Here is a 15,971-nt window from a genome sequence, read left to right on the forward strand (position 1 = left end):
ACATGTATTTTATGTTTACAAGTGTAGGATACTAGTGTAGAATCCTTACGATTACTATACTACGGATAAAGAAACTGAGTGCATATACATGATGGATGTATTAGAAACTAATTTTCACCGGTGCAGTATTTGTGCCCAGTGTACAAAAGTTGTATTTTATATTTACAAGTAGAACGCTACAAGTATGAAACCGTGACATATATAATTGAAACTCATATCATTGCCCAAATCCACTCGTTTTCACTATCTTAATTTTTGCATATACCAACCTTCGGTGACTCACCCCCTCGCTAAAGCTTGGGCCCCAGCTACGACTTGCCGTGACTCGGTTAGATAGCATTGCTTTTTAGTGGCCTAGTAGCACGGGTTGTTTCTTGTTTTATGCATTGCGGTTTTTATGTATACATCTGGACGGCGTATTTACACGCAAATCCTAGAATTGTAATTATTCAACAATTGATTATCATTGTTCCCTTGAAATTTAAGTTTGCCGTTTGACATGTTTTCGTGTTGGCTAGCGCAAATCATGTAGTAAACAATAAGAAGAAATTTGTGAAAAATTTGTAATTTTTCAACAATTATCTCGAGTGGTGGTGCGGCAAAAGTAAACCTGCAAGAGAAATATTCCTAACAATGTGCTTAAAACATTATGTCAAGCTTTACTTGAAAGGCGTTAGCATCTTTCAAACTTATTCGATGAATTGTAACCACACATTCAATAATGAGCTGACAAATACAGAAGATAATGTGCAGTTTGACAAGGTGGTGGCAAAGTAGAAATTTTAAAAATACACAAATTTTATGGTAAATATAATTATGTATTTCCAGAAAAATGCCTATTTCATTGGTGCATATAGGCTACAACTCAAACAGCTAACCTTTGCAGAGATTTATAGTATGGTAGCAAAATAATAATAAATAAATAAATACTCAGTTTGGGTCAATAACTTTAAAATTTTAAGTTCCTAAGTTAGAGTTCATCTGCAGTAAGTATACCACACAAGAAATTTGTTTCGTGACATGATGCGTAATGTGAGAGACTTGAAGAACTATTCCGATATGGATTGCGTCAGCGCAAATTATTATTCACCATTTTGTTAGTGATTATCTGCATAGCAGTTACAATGACTTATTGCGTTTCTTCTACGCACAATTTCTTGAACATTGCTTCCGAAGGATCCCCTTAGACGTGTCTTAGCAAACGATGGAAATGAGTAGTTATGTTGGTTTCACCCACCAGCTACAACACAGGCAAAGAAATTGTGGTTGCAAACCATCCTTTCTATTGCTTCAATTGCAACAAACTGTTACTTATTTCATTCATTCGTGTTTAAAAAAAGGAATGGTAGAAAGCCGGTAATATTTACAGATAATATTGAATTGTTTCGATATTACCACTCTAAAGTTTCAGGAGAATAGGTATATTCATCGCACGAAATAGCTACTATGTAAATCTCGTAAACGTATTTCTACCATCTTGTTGAAATGTGAATTCGTATTACTAACTCAGGAACAATTTATATCCACATTACGTTTAATTAGTCCCTTCAAGAACTCAAATCGGTTTCATTTCATTGTATGTCCATTGGTTAATGTTTCATTTCATTTTAATCATTTCTTGACGATTTCTCTAACGCTGAGGGGAAAAAGGGAATGTTGAAACAGCGTTACCATCTGGCACAGCACAAAATTCTCAGTTTTTACATAGTACCGAATATCTCGGTAAGTACTTGACTTATCGATCTCAAATAAACTTGACAATGCTCCATATGTCATACTGATTTGCTCTGTGAATTTTAAACCATACTGCACTAGGGACCCTTTTCCAAGTTATTGCACTATTTCCAAATCCCAACATTTCTCTCTTTTGTTGTGGCAACAATGTTTAACTGACCCTTCTAAACTTGAAGTTATTTTAAAGAGTTCTTCCCGGCATTTAATGAAATGTGCACAAATAGTTACTACTTCATTCCTTGTGTGTGTTAAAGGCATTTAAATTTGACACATGTTTAGCGTTCTTTCTTGAAAGGTATGCAACACTGATCTGCGAGTTTAATCTCTGTCGTGTTTGTTTTTATTGCTGATCCGAATTTTGGAATTAAATTTAGGTCATTCCATTAAAAGATCAAAACTTTATATTGGGTTGGCAATACTGTTCATCTGGTGATGTTACACAATATATGGATAGATGTCCCCCTTTCTAGTTGCTTTGTGTAAAGCTTCGCTTCTCTCTCTCTTGATTCCTCTGTTAGAAAGGTGGGATATTAGAAATGGCACACCCGGTATATATATATATATATATATATATATATATATATATATATATATATATATATATATATATATACATATATATATATATAGGGTTGTTGGTTACTCCACCGATAAACTTTGGGAGGCTATTTCTTATACGAAATGAAAAAAAAAGTTCTAATAAATATGGGCCGAAAAATGCCTCCGTTCAGAGTTATGATCCATTGAAAATTCGAAACATTATTTTTCAAAACTTCTAACTTAGAAACTATAGGACCTATCCCAAGCGGTTTAAAGAATTACACAGGAACTAGTATGTTGTCTATCTAAATATGCATGTTTTACCATCCTACGTTATCGGCGAAAGGAACTGTAAAAGGAAGTTGAAGTGTAGGAATACTCCGTTAAGTACTAGTGGTGCGTTCGTTTCGCTGCTACCGGTGAATTCTGAAATATCGATATTTAGATAGAGCGTATACCAGTTCCTGTGTAATTCCTTAAAACGCTTGTGATGGATCCTATAGTTTCTAAGTTTGGGATCTTGGGTTCAAACCCTGCTCCCGCCAAGTGAACTTTGTGGTGGACAAACACCGTGTGCGTGGGTTTTCTCGGGGTTCTCCCGTTTCCTCCCACTTTCTTCATTCCACCATTTCACTCATTTCTCATAATCACCGTCTCCTTTAGCCTAACCGGCATAACCGTGGGACGTAAAACTCAAAGATTTCATTTCATTTTCTAAGTTAGGTAGTTTTTCGAATTTTCAATGGATCATAACTCTGAAAGGAGGCATTTATCGGCCCATATTTATTAGAGCTTTTTTCTTTCATTTCGTATAAGAAATTGCCTCCCAGAGTTTGTCGGTGGAGGTACCTACCATTTTATATATTACACACACATATATATATATATATATATATATATATATATATATATATATATATATATATATATATATATATATATATATATATATATATGTAGATAGATATAGATAGATAGATAGATAGATATAAATATAGATATATGTGTGCGTGTGCTGGCCAGACTTACCTATATTATTTAAAACCAATCACCTACATAACATATTTCCATTGATATTGAGTAAGAAATAAATAAGGTGAAGACTTCTTTCCACATGTTTTTTATATGATTTGGGTGCCGTAATTTCCTCCTAGTCAAAACTGACTGTTAAATCTTTCCGGTTCAGTTGTATTTAGCTCACACCGTTTTCTTGCGTTGATATTCCGATTTTAAAATTATAAAATAAATCTCAATCTTATTTTTCTCTTGCTATCTGCAGGAAAGTGGGAGAGTACACAGTTCAGCCATGAAATATTGAGTAGTTTTCTGGAAGATTTCTCTGAAAAATGTACTGTAAATCATGGAAAAGAACAATCAAATAAGGCGAGGGTAAGTGAGACACGTCTATCTGAATTTTCCATTTCTAACTTGATTTTTTTCAAGTTCGATTCGACCATTACCATTAACAATCACAATTCAGTTAAACCTTTAATTTAATGATATATTGACGTGAATACAGTAGTTACAAATTAAATAGGTATTAGCACATATGAAAAAATACTTTCACTTATTCAAAAATAGCAGTGATAAATGTGCTAGTTTGGGATTAATTTTTCACCCGTTCTCTTCCAGTATTTACGGCTGTTGCAGCTAACGCTGGATAGTCTACAATATCTAATATTGGTAAGCGCTTGCTCTTTTGGATTTTTAGAGAACAAGCGTGAAAGATAATATTAACAAATTTAATATTTGTTTTATTATTATATTCACCGTCAGTGTCTCTTAATCTAATTTCAAAGTTCCATATATGTCAGCTTAATAAGGATCTATTACGCCCTGACCTTAATCAATATCAAACTCAATCATCATCATCATCATCATAGGTATTCTGCCTTTATTGACAGGTCACTTGCCGCAACTGAGAGGCTTCCATGCTCCACGGTCCTCCGCTAATCTCTTCGTCTTCGCGTATGATCTTTCTGTTTTTATATCATCCATTAATTGTAGTCTCCTTCGCCCCCTCCCTCTCTTTCCCGCCACCATACCTTCTAGGACGTCCGTCATGATAAAATCTCTTCTTAGGCAATGTTCCAACCAGTTTCTCTCCCTCTTCCTAATAATATTTAAAAGTGTCCTTTTCTCACCCACCATTTCTAACAGTCTCTCATTCGTTTTGCGCTCGACCCAACTAATTCTTTCCATTCTTCTCCACACCCACATTTCGAAGGCTTCCAGTCGATTTTCGTCACCTTTGCGTAATGTCCATGTTTCCGCCCAATACAGTACAACACTCCACACGAAGCATTTTATGAGTCTTTTTCTCAACTCGTTATTCAAGGTCCCACAAAACAGACTTTTCTTCCTCCTAAAGGCTTCTTTCGCCATTCCTATCCTTGCTTTTATTTCACGTTTGCACTTCATGTCATTACTAAGAATACTACCCAGATATCGAAAACTATTCACTTGTTCTATTTTCTCCCTTCCTACTTTTATATTTGACACAGACCCCTTCGTTCCAATCACCATGGCTTTTGTCTTTCTAACATTTATTTTCATCCCATATTCTTCAAAGCCGTTTCTCATTTTTTCTAACATTTTATTGATTTTCTTTTCAGATTCTCCAAGAAGCGCCATATCGTCTGCAAATCTTATGCATCTAATCATTCTACCTCCTACCGAAATACCATTATCATCATGTAGGCTCTTTTTCATTATATCTTCTAGATGGATGTTAAATATCAAACTCAATAGATGTGTTTATTTTTATTTAAATTTTCGATTCCTTCTTCATTGTTCTTAAAAGACTGTAATCCACATGACTTTTTTATTCATATTTATTATAAAGAAATAAAAGTATTAAATGCATTGAAACTATAAAACAAATAAACAGCCTAAATGTAATTTTTCCTAACATCTGTATTTCTATTTAGTTGAATAATGCTTGCTAAAAAAACTAAATCCACTTATGTATATTTTTTAACACTGTAATTCATAAATGCCCACAAATTACCTCATTAAAATCTTGTATACATGTACTACTAAAGAGTATATAGTTATGTTTACTAACTGCGTTACAAAAAATGACCGCTTATTATTATTCTGCTAAATTAATTATATAATAATAGCAATGTTATGTAAAAATTATAAATACAGAATATAGAACAGCACTGCACTGTAACTAATAAAATAACACATGAACTGGGGTGAATCAAAACTTGCCAGTAAGTCTAAAATCGATACCGGTACATGCTTTTTAAACCTAGTTGTAGTGATGAGCAAATGCAAAACCAAGACCAAGACCCGAATGGTCTTGGTCTTGCACACCCAGTCTTGGTCTTGGTCTTTGTCTTGCTTTTAAGAAATCTTATGGTTTTTATAGGGAAATGTTATTCTCAATATGTGATAATAAATTAGATAATGCACCAATAGTAACGGAAATACAATATATGTTTCTCAATGTAATATAGAGTTTACCTTCGTGTAAGATTGATGATAGGGTACAAGATAGACGATGACCTTTATTTTGCAATGGGTGTCCACGCTTCCCTACTTATAAGATTAATTACAACCTTTCGTAATCTTTTTCTTTTTCTTTTTTTTAACAGATCCAATACTCCACTGGTTTTCAAACTGGGGAGGCTACTCCTGAGATCAAGACAGTACAGATTATTGAAATACAATGAACTGCAAAATTATTTTTACACTCTAAAGGCGGCATCTTTTTTTTTTTTTTTTTTCTTTTCAACCAGAATTAGATAATCTCTGTATTGAACGAACTTCCAATTAAATATTGAGCTTTTGTTTTACTGATTCCAAATATGTACTCTATGGGGCAGAGACATGGAAATTACAGAAATGCCATGAAAAACTAGGAGGATCTAGAAACGTAGACATGGAGAAAAAGGAGAAAATTAGCTAGGTTGAACAGAAACGAACGAGAAGATGTTAGAAATAGTAGCAGTAGGGAGAAAACAAGAATTTTAGATGTAATTAAGACGAGGAAGAGGAACTCATTGGGGCATTTGCTGAGGAGGAACTGTATTATGAGGAACGTGCTAGAGGGTATCGTGGAAGGAAAGACAGGGAGAGGCGAAGGAGATTGTAGTTGAAGGAAGGTATTAAAACAGAAAATTGCTACTCACACATCGAAGCTTCTTAATTGCAGCAAGTGAGCTGCCAATAATGGCAGAATAGGTATGATGATGATGATGATGATATGTTTAGAAATATAGGCCAAAATGAGAGAAAACATTAAAATAACATTGATTATAATCAAACGAGGTTTAATCAAATCTGCAATATTTCCAGCTTGCTGCTGCTTTAATGAAAATAGTTCCTGCGCTTCCTTCTTCTGCACTGATAAATGATGTTTTTTAAGGCCTAAAATGCTTCTGTTTTTCATTTTTATTGTCATTTTGCTTCGATATTTAGATAGTTCGCATAACCCATACGGATGCTCCCCACTTCCCGCTAATAACATTGAAATAAGCATGAAATTTACTTTTTTGCGCTCGCCACCAGCGTGTTTTACTTTGCAAATTTCCTCTTACTGGACGTTTGTGGCGTTTCGTCGGCAGACTGTCTGAGGAAAAGCAACTGAAGGATGAAAAATAAATTTCCCTTTTGCTATATTTATCCTAGGACGAGCCGACAATTTGACCACCTCGAAGATCAAAGGTTTAAGTTTACTCTAGATAATGCACACCTGTAGAATAGTGTCAAATTTCCTGATAAGTAATCCTCATTGCTTAAAAACTCAGAAATGCATCATAATCCAGCACCAATGACACATTTCTTTGTGTGCAAGAAGCTTTGATTGGAATGACACCTGTGTGGCTTGAAAACGAATAATAACTACAGAAATCGCGAACAACCGATTCACAAAACGATATAGTGTTGCTATATGCTACAGAGGCAGTTCGACTCACACGGATTGCATAAACTGCTAAGAACACGTTCACTACAGCGTCATTTTTACTGAAGCCAAGAACTTCAAATCAAAGATGTAATGAGTTTTACCTTTTTACATTCTACAAAAGAATTCAAGTAGTATCGGTAGGCCTACTTGTGCAAGACTCTTGCGCAAGTGTCTTGGTCTTGGTCTTGCAACCCTTGGTCTTGGTCTTTGTGTTGCATCGGGATTCCTGGTCTTGGTCTTGGTCTTGCATGTAAGACTCTTGCCAAAATTGCAAGACCAAGACTCTTGCGCTCATCACTAGCTAGTTGTTCTAAACTCCATAACCAACGTGACTCTATGATACGCAAACTGATCTGAAAGAACTCTAATATTACGTAATATCAACAAACTAATTTCTAGTAATTAGGTAGACCTGCCCATCATGGCATCCTAGCTGATGGTAAATATTTACCGCTTCACTTTAGAAGTTTTATTTTTAAATTCAGTCCATTTTCATACTGAGCTTTTAAGAAAAAAGTATTCTTTCAAATGTTCCAACGGTAAAATATTTTCTTTCTCCATCTTTATGAAAACAACACCAATCAATGTATAATAGACTACCATTACACTTGTAGTTTACTCGCTGAATGTATTGATCTGGAGCTGTCAAAACCTATAACAAAATCTTCAATGTGCTTCCAATCAGTATCTGTGATTTCTCTGAGGCTGTACTCATCTTCCGAAACCAGCAAGTCGCACAAATATCTTATTTGTTTCTCTGTTTGTGGGTCACTAACATACTTCATGCTCCATTTCTCCATTCTGAGAATTTCACTTACAAGAAAGAAACATTTGTTTTCGAAAATTTATATATACATATATTCTAGTTACTCATTCGAAGTGTAACGCAAAAAAAAAAAAAAAAAAGTAACGCAAACTAGGAACGTAACTTAAAAATTTGTAACGCGTTTGGGAGTTACTTTGGGAAAAATGTAACGCGTTACTAGGAAACGTTACTTATAAACTAAAGTATTACTTGCTTTACGTTACTTTCCAAAACTGCAAACAATAGACCTGTCTTCAGGTTTCGGCCAATTGAAGCGGCCAGCTGAAAAAGTATCTATCCAACAATTTTTGATTTGCAGAGAAATGTAGTTAAATTATTTTTGATGTAAACAAAAATGAAGTAAATTTGGTATTTTATTTTGTACGAGTTCATACAGAACACTATTGCAAACATACCTGCAAATGTATAAATAAAGTGGGCAGCAGCAATTGAACTAATGTATCATACTCTCACAATGGCACTGTAATGTCCAGAAAGCTGCCTGCATGCACTCAACTTCACTGCTGTTGTCATAACGATTAGCTGAAATAAACTTCAAAAGGGAATAAAGTCTCAAGTTTTCTGTGTTTTATTCCTCTTCCATTTGGAACATAATTGAGAAAACAAGCTCTTGAAGTACAATCCTCGTTCCTTTCCCCGCTGAAAACTGACAATGTCCCAGTCAGTAAGGTCTTCTATGTATTTTATGTCCATTTTGTTTCCTCCAGTAAACCTATGAACACTTGCGTTTCGAAAAATCGACTTCTCCACTAATGGTTTTCTGGCGTCTGACCAGCTTTCCAGTTCGAGCTTTGAAACATCAAAATCATTCCTTTCCTTTTCTATTGGCTTCAATGGCTTCGTCGTACGAAATAAGGTCATCCAAAAAGGACAATCCAATCGTGGGGTGTGAACACATGTTGCGTTTTTTCGTTATCTTTTTCTATCACACATGCTTTTATATCACACCAAAATCAGCATCGCAGAGAAGAAAAGTATGATCTGGAACCATGAAGCAATGATCAATTTCTTGAAACTACTGAAACTGGGCTATGTAGATGAAAAGACTCATTCATGTGTTGGATAAAACAAAATCTTTATAAATATAACTCAATAATAGCAGCTTTATTCCCTCGACAAAGACAACTTCCAATTTCATCTGCTTCCCTTTAGTGCTGTATATTCTGGCCACATATACATTATTGAAGTTTCATTGTAAAATAAATAAATTATTAAATTATACATCCACAACTGATGCAGATAGAATATGGTCTCTTGTGACTAAATGCTGTGTAGGAAGGGCTAGTTGTAGATCCAGTGATATGAAATGTGTGTCCGTGCCACCACTGAGACTGTCTTTCCTAGCGTTGAAAAGGATATCATAAGGCTTCTGCGCTTGTAACAAATGGACTCTATGTTCGAGTAGACAGACAGATCTCATCCGTCGCAAGTCGCCGAAACTCATCACACTGCTTGCAGGTGTCGGACCTCGGCAGTTTAAATGCAACATTAAACATGTGTTGGAAAAATAGATACAACAAGTTCTTTACCGGTATAATATTATTTTGATCGTACATTGTATAGTATAACCTGTATATCTGTTGATCACTATTCTCTGATGTGACGTACGTTTTGTTGGGATTATCCCGTAGACTATAATGCGATCTATATCTAGGAAGATTTGTGATATACTTTTTTACACTGTCAATTACATGATTAGGTATTGCATGTGTTCTATTGGTATACTTTCCTCTACTATCCATTCTAGGATAACACTGCGTACTGGTCGAACCTTGTGTAGCTCCATTACGAATTTTGCTGAAATAATAAACATAATAAGAAATGAAGATTTACATCACCTAATGCCGCATTCTTCAACAGTGTGTTTTACATAATATTCCATACTCCGGGTAAACTTAGAAATATCCTCTTGTACTTTACCCAGGGGTTTATCCACGGGGGGCCCATCGGGGCCAGGCCCCCCAAATGATTTCCTGGCCCCCCAAATGACCAGCTTTCAGAACATCATCGTAAGATTACCTCTCTTCAATCATTTAAAATAAAAAAGTTTATATATTATTAATAATAATTCACAGTAAAAGTGTGGAAAAATCGATCTAACAGTAGTATGGTATCTCTTCCCTACTGATCGGAAAATAGCATGGTATACTTTTTATGTGACAGCAGATTACACAATTTACTGCGATTTAAGTATATTTGACTGTTTGAAGACAAAAAAGGACTATAAATACTACTATAAAACAATGCTACTAAATTAATTTGTAAGTACAGAATATTTTTTATATGCTGTACCTAGTGTTTTAAAAACATGTTTTTTATCAGATGCAAAATTTGGTTAAAAACAACGTTTTTATTCAGTTTTTCAGCTTGATTTTTCATTCGCTTTTTTCTACTTGTTATAAAACAAGAAGTGAGATATAGCTGTTAATAAAATAATATTTTTTTTGTAGTCACAAATAATAAGTAAATATTTTTGTCAGGAAATCTTAAAGCAATCAAGTGCAATTTCAAAGAAAATCAATCTTATGTAGCTAAGTTCTATGTACAAGGGCTTAAACTGAAATAATTATGCACAAAGGTATAACCTTTGGTACGAGGCTGTAGTTATTGGTCAACCCTCCAATTGACAAGCTTATTTCGTAACGAATAAGCTTGCGATTTTTCATAATGACAAGGCTATGAGGCTCATATGTATTTTCATTTACTATGCACGCTGATACTTACAAGCAAATGTTTCTGTTTTATTATAATTGCGCGTACGCACTTGTTATTAACTCTATTGCTGATTACCATTGTTATAAATAGTGTTTACTCGTGTCTTTGATTAAACTTCACTTTTAATGGTAAATTATAAAAGTTAGCAATACGTCACATAAAATAATTAACAATGTTTTGATAGTATACATGTTTTTGGTATATACAGTTTAGAAGAACCTAAATTTAATTACTCACAGAGAACGGTTCACTTCTTTTGACAAAGTACACAAATTCTACTCATCTTGCTGAACTGCAGACATTTTTCTTAGATATATCGAATGTTTGTTGCTGGATTCTTGACTTTTTCTTTTCGGATCACACACGACATTTTCTATGCTTCTTTACCTCCGCTTGATTATCACGTATCTGAGCACTCCTGTAAATTACGACAGAGTTCCACAGCCAATTTCGTATCATTATGCAAGCTAATGATGCTACATCGATTGATCTAAGGCAGCCGTGTGTAACAGCCGGCCCGCGGGCCATATGTGGCCCGCCTAACGCTGTCTTCCGACCCGCTGGTCAGTTATTGAAAACAATCATTATTATAATTTTTGTTTTTTACAAAACCTGTTAAGAGTTAACTGGAAATTTTCCAACGCTCATACAGTGCGAAACGAGATAAAGCCCTGAAGACAAGCACTTGGCAAGCGCAGGTACTTGGAGGAAATTTTCCTCGGTATAAGGATTGCTAGATGTACCGACAAAGTTCTAAATACATTATTCTGCTCCTTTTTAGTGAGTAAATACAATATTTTGGTTACCAGTATAACACTTGTTTTGTGTTAATGTGATGTAAATTACAATGAACATGTTCCATCATTTAATACTATACTATTCAATTGTCATAAAAAATATATACCTACAGCGAGGCCCGAGACGCCATTTATTGCTCTGTGATTGGCCCGCCCACTGGTCCAAGTTGCACACCCCTGACCTAAGGTTTTATCAATACTTTTGCTACTGAAATCAAAAACAGACACCTTTAATCAGTGGTAGCTACATTCCAGTTTGGGTGGCTGTTTGTCCAAGGCACGTATACTGCCACTTCACAAGCATCCAGAAAGTTCACAAAATAAGCAAAATGATATCAATTCGTTTACCTTCTGCATGCATAGCCGTTAACCATCTAACCCAAGGAATCAACCAGCCTTTTTGTTTCGTTGTAATATACAGGGTCTTTCAAAACAAGACCGACAACGCTCTGAGGGTGACTCCTGACTCCAAGATAAGACGAAATGTAAAGACGAACCTGGGTGCACAAATGCTTCCTTTCAGGGTTATAGGCTGCAAAAACGTGAAAAAATGAGCTTTAAGGGTCCATTGCTTCAATACTGTGGTATCTGCCGTGTTCGGGTCAAGAGTTCATTTAGGAACTATATGTGTTCTATCCAAATATCCATGTTTTAGAATCCTGCGGTATTTCCCCAATAATTTTTACAGAGATAGTTGGTGAATGCTTCAAATTATATGCCCATAGCCAAACTACTTCTATAAAAATTGTTGCGTGAGTACAGCAAAATTCTGAAACATGCATTTTTGGATAGCACACATATTAGTTCCTAAAGGAAGTCTTGACCCGTCTACGGTAGGTTCCATAATTTCGGAGCTATGGGCCTTTAAAGTTCATTTTTTCATGTTTTCGGCAGCCTATAACTCCGAAAGGAAGCATTTGTGGACCCAGATTGGTCTATACTTTTCGTCTTATTTTGGTGCCAGGAATCACCTCCCAAACGTTGTTGATGTTGTCTTAAAACAACTTGTATAATAATATATGACTTATTATTCTTGTGCGCATGAAATTTATTGTCGTGATGCATACTGGATAAAAGTACAATTAAAGAGATTTGTTTCGAAACATAAGATACAAGCGTGATTTTGTCATTATACACGAATAAAGATGTGTGAGTCTCTCTTTGTTGCATAAAATATGGCCACAATCCCTTAGGTGAGAAAAAAAAATATACTAAACAGTAAATGGTGAGAAATAACTGAACTTTAAATAACCTGTACAGAAAAAAATAAATACATTCAATGCAATAAGTTCATCCGCCAGTACTGCCATCTAGTCACCACTGAATATTGTAATAATGAAGAATTTAAAAGGAAAGTACTGACCTTTCATTTTATCCTCAGAGGCTTACTTTGTCATGATTAAATATGAAAAACAAAAAACAAAAATAAAGCTGAAACAAGTAATTAAAATATTCAAGCTGAATGAGGCATATCATGAATGCATGTACAGAAGAATCTTTGAGAATTCATAAAATATTAAAAATCTTTAACTTTCATTAAAGCAGCTTCTTAATAAAAATGGTGGTCATCAGCCTCAGAGGCTCACCTTGTCATATCTAGGGTTTAACATATGGAATATAATTTATAAAGAAAAAACAAAATAATAATAATAATAATAATAATAATAATAATAATAATAATAATAATAATAATAATAATAATAATAAAGTTAAAAAACGGATTTCAGACCTCAAAAACACTAGCTGCAACACAATGTTTTTGGCTTTGTATATTGTAGCTGGCCCCCCCTCAAAAACGACGGGCCCCTCCTACATAAACCTGCTGGCTACACCCCTGACTTTACCTTTTCTGTACTTTCGCTTGCATGGCTGTTTCTTTATCAGTCCAAACAGAAACGCTGTTTGACTATTACAATCACTAAGCTTTTAGTATGAAAAATGAAATCGTTCTCACTATTTTTCCATATTTTATTTTTGCACCATATTGTTGCACAGCACTGATCATTCACCATTCTCACCTTGATTTGCACAACTTTGTCTTATCTGTTTGAACATTCTTGTCCTTGAGCCATCAAAGTCTCCCTTTTATTATTTTTTCTTTCTGAAATGTCTCTCTCTGTCTTTTTCTACTTTCCTTCAAATTTCAGCATAGAAAATTGGGCACGTAGGAAGAAGCAATGGCTCGACCAAGAATGCACTATCGTAGCAGAGAGTAGAAAACAGCGGGAGTGCATCATGCAAACCTAGCGTAATGTAGGAAATAGTAATTTCTACAGGAAAAGGAATGTATTTAAAAACTTCTTTAAACTCATTTTCATATCTTTCATATTTAGAAAGTCCTTGCTCATCTTTATTAACGGCATACAAACCAGGTAAGATTGGCCATAACAAGCACTCTTGGTAATTATTTTTATACTAATGCATGCCCTTCCCTGTTCAATTATGTACGGAGGTCCTGTGTAAGAAGATCCTTTCATTGAAACAAAATTATTTATTCTTAATTGTAGAAAGTCTATACAATGTAACATTCATCCAGATCCTCGTTCTTCCAGCTCTTCCATTTTCAGTTTTTTAGCTCGTGTAAAATTCATTTAAGTCTTTAAATTCAAGTATTACTTAATCATTTTTTTAAAGTTATAGTCAGATATTTGTTTCAATCTTTACATTTATAGAAATATTGTTTACTTTAAGTGCATTAAAAAGTTTAAATCTGAGTGATTTTATTTTTAATAACTTCTACACTTAGCTTTAAGAATTTAGTAATGTCCTTATATCCTCCAACAGTCTGAACTTCAATTATTTGTTACCTCCTCTTAAACGATGTTTCTTTTAAATTAAATTTAGCTCAAGTCATTCAGGTGTTATTTCATAAAATATTTATTTTTCAAATGGAAATAACTTTAAAGCCTTTGTCCTATTTTATCTTTTAAGTTGCGGTACTTCAAAAACCTCTTCTTTAAATTGAAATATATTCTGTATTTTTAGCTTCCTTTAAATGTTTTAAAATTATCTTTTTAATAAGTAAATAAGTTCTTTTTTCATAATCGGGAGTGTCGTTTAATACTCTTTTCTCTGCACAGCTGTCTTACGTGATTTACGATATGTTTATTATAAATGATCTTATTTTTATAACAAATAAAATCCTTTCTAAAATTTCATTTTTATAGCTATAAAACTGATTACTGAATAATAAAGTTACATACTTAATCTAGTTTCTAGGGTTTGATTCAATAAGAAGTATATGTTTGGTAAATCTGTTATTAAACTTTTGAAAACCTTCAAATCTAGTTTTTAGGGTTTGATTCAATAAGAAGTATATGTTCGGTAAATCTGTTATTAAACTTTTGCAAACCTTCATATCTCATAAATATTCTCACTTTCTTCAAGTTACTATTTACTAGCTCGGTGTCTTCATTATATATATATATATATATATATATATATATATATATATATATATATATATATATATATATATATATATATGTGTGTGTGTGTGTGTGTGTGTAGGTTTAAGTTTATTATTGAAATGTAGTAATACTTATGGATCATTTTTCTTCTTGATAAGATTTCAGGCAGTAATTTCATATAGTTGAAACTTATCCAGATCTGCAAGTTTAACAGGTTGAATTTCTTTGTATTTAGATTTTTCACTTAAATAATGGGTTAATATGATTTTTATTGAATACTTTATTATCATAGTTATTAACTGAAGTTTCATTTTTCATATTTTTCTTGCTTTTTGTTTATGTCTAATTACTCTTCACCTTTTAAGTTTATTTGCATTTTGATTTTCGTTTCTACTTTGTAGCGATTCATTTTCGCTTTATTTTTCTTCATTTACAGTCTCATCTTTTCTTTACATTTCTATTTAATACAGTGTTAGAAAAGTTCTAATCGCGTCATAAAAATGTACATCATCAGAAATTCTATCAGTTATTTCAATTATTTCGTGAAAAATTTTAAGACCTCTTCTTCATAACGGACAACTATCATTTAAACACAAACATTTTCTCAAACAGCTCTTAGAAAAATATGATTGCATATGGATTAAACTTTGTTAATATTATTACAAGCCATATAGAAAAACTTATTTTATCAGCTAAATTTATTTCATAAAATCTATTAATAAGTTTAAATTTAAGATCAGAAGAGAGATTCTGTAATCTTATAATTTGATGCCAATCGACTTTATTCTAAAACTCTTGAATGAAATGATCATATAGCACTTGATATGATATAACCAACAAAAGTTTTCTTTTAAATCTCTAATGAAAATTTCACTTAGTTTAGGATTTGTTACTAAAGGATTCCTAGAATGATCGTCTTTAAATTTATAACAAAATTCTCTAATGATTGGGTTGTTAAAGTAACATTAACAGAACAAACGACAAAGAAAACGAAGAATAGACTATTATTACCTGATGACATAAGATGTTTA

The 15,971-nt window shown here is 33.5% G+C and overlaps 1 protein-coding gene across 3 annotated transcripts in view; it reads left to right on the top strand.

The window, feature by feature from the left end:
* LOC145684620 (uncharacterized) overlaps nt 1–15,971 on the top strand; it is a 214,706-nt gene that overhangs the window by 789 nt on the left and 197,946 nt on the right. For all 3 annotated transcript variants that reach the window (XM_081757008.1, XM_081757009.1, XM_081757010.1), the window contains exon 2: nt 3,554–3,663. In XM_081757008.1, the coding sequence (XP_081613134.1) occupies nt 3,554–3,663 (110 nt within the window). The remainder of the gene's footprint in view (nt 1–3,553; nt 3,664–15,971) is intronic.

This window comes from Thermobia domestica, chromosome 5 (genome assembly GCF_964235325.1).
Source record: "Thermobia domestica chromosome 5, izTheDome1.hap1.1, whole genome shotgun sequence".
Taxonomy (NCBI): Eukaryota; Metazoa; Arthropoda; class Insecta; order Zygentoma; family Lepismatidae; genus Thermobia; species Thermobia domestica.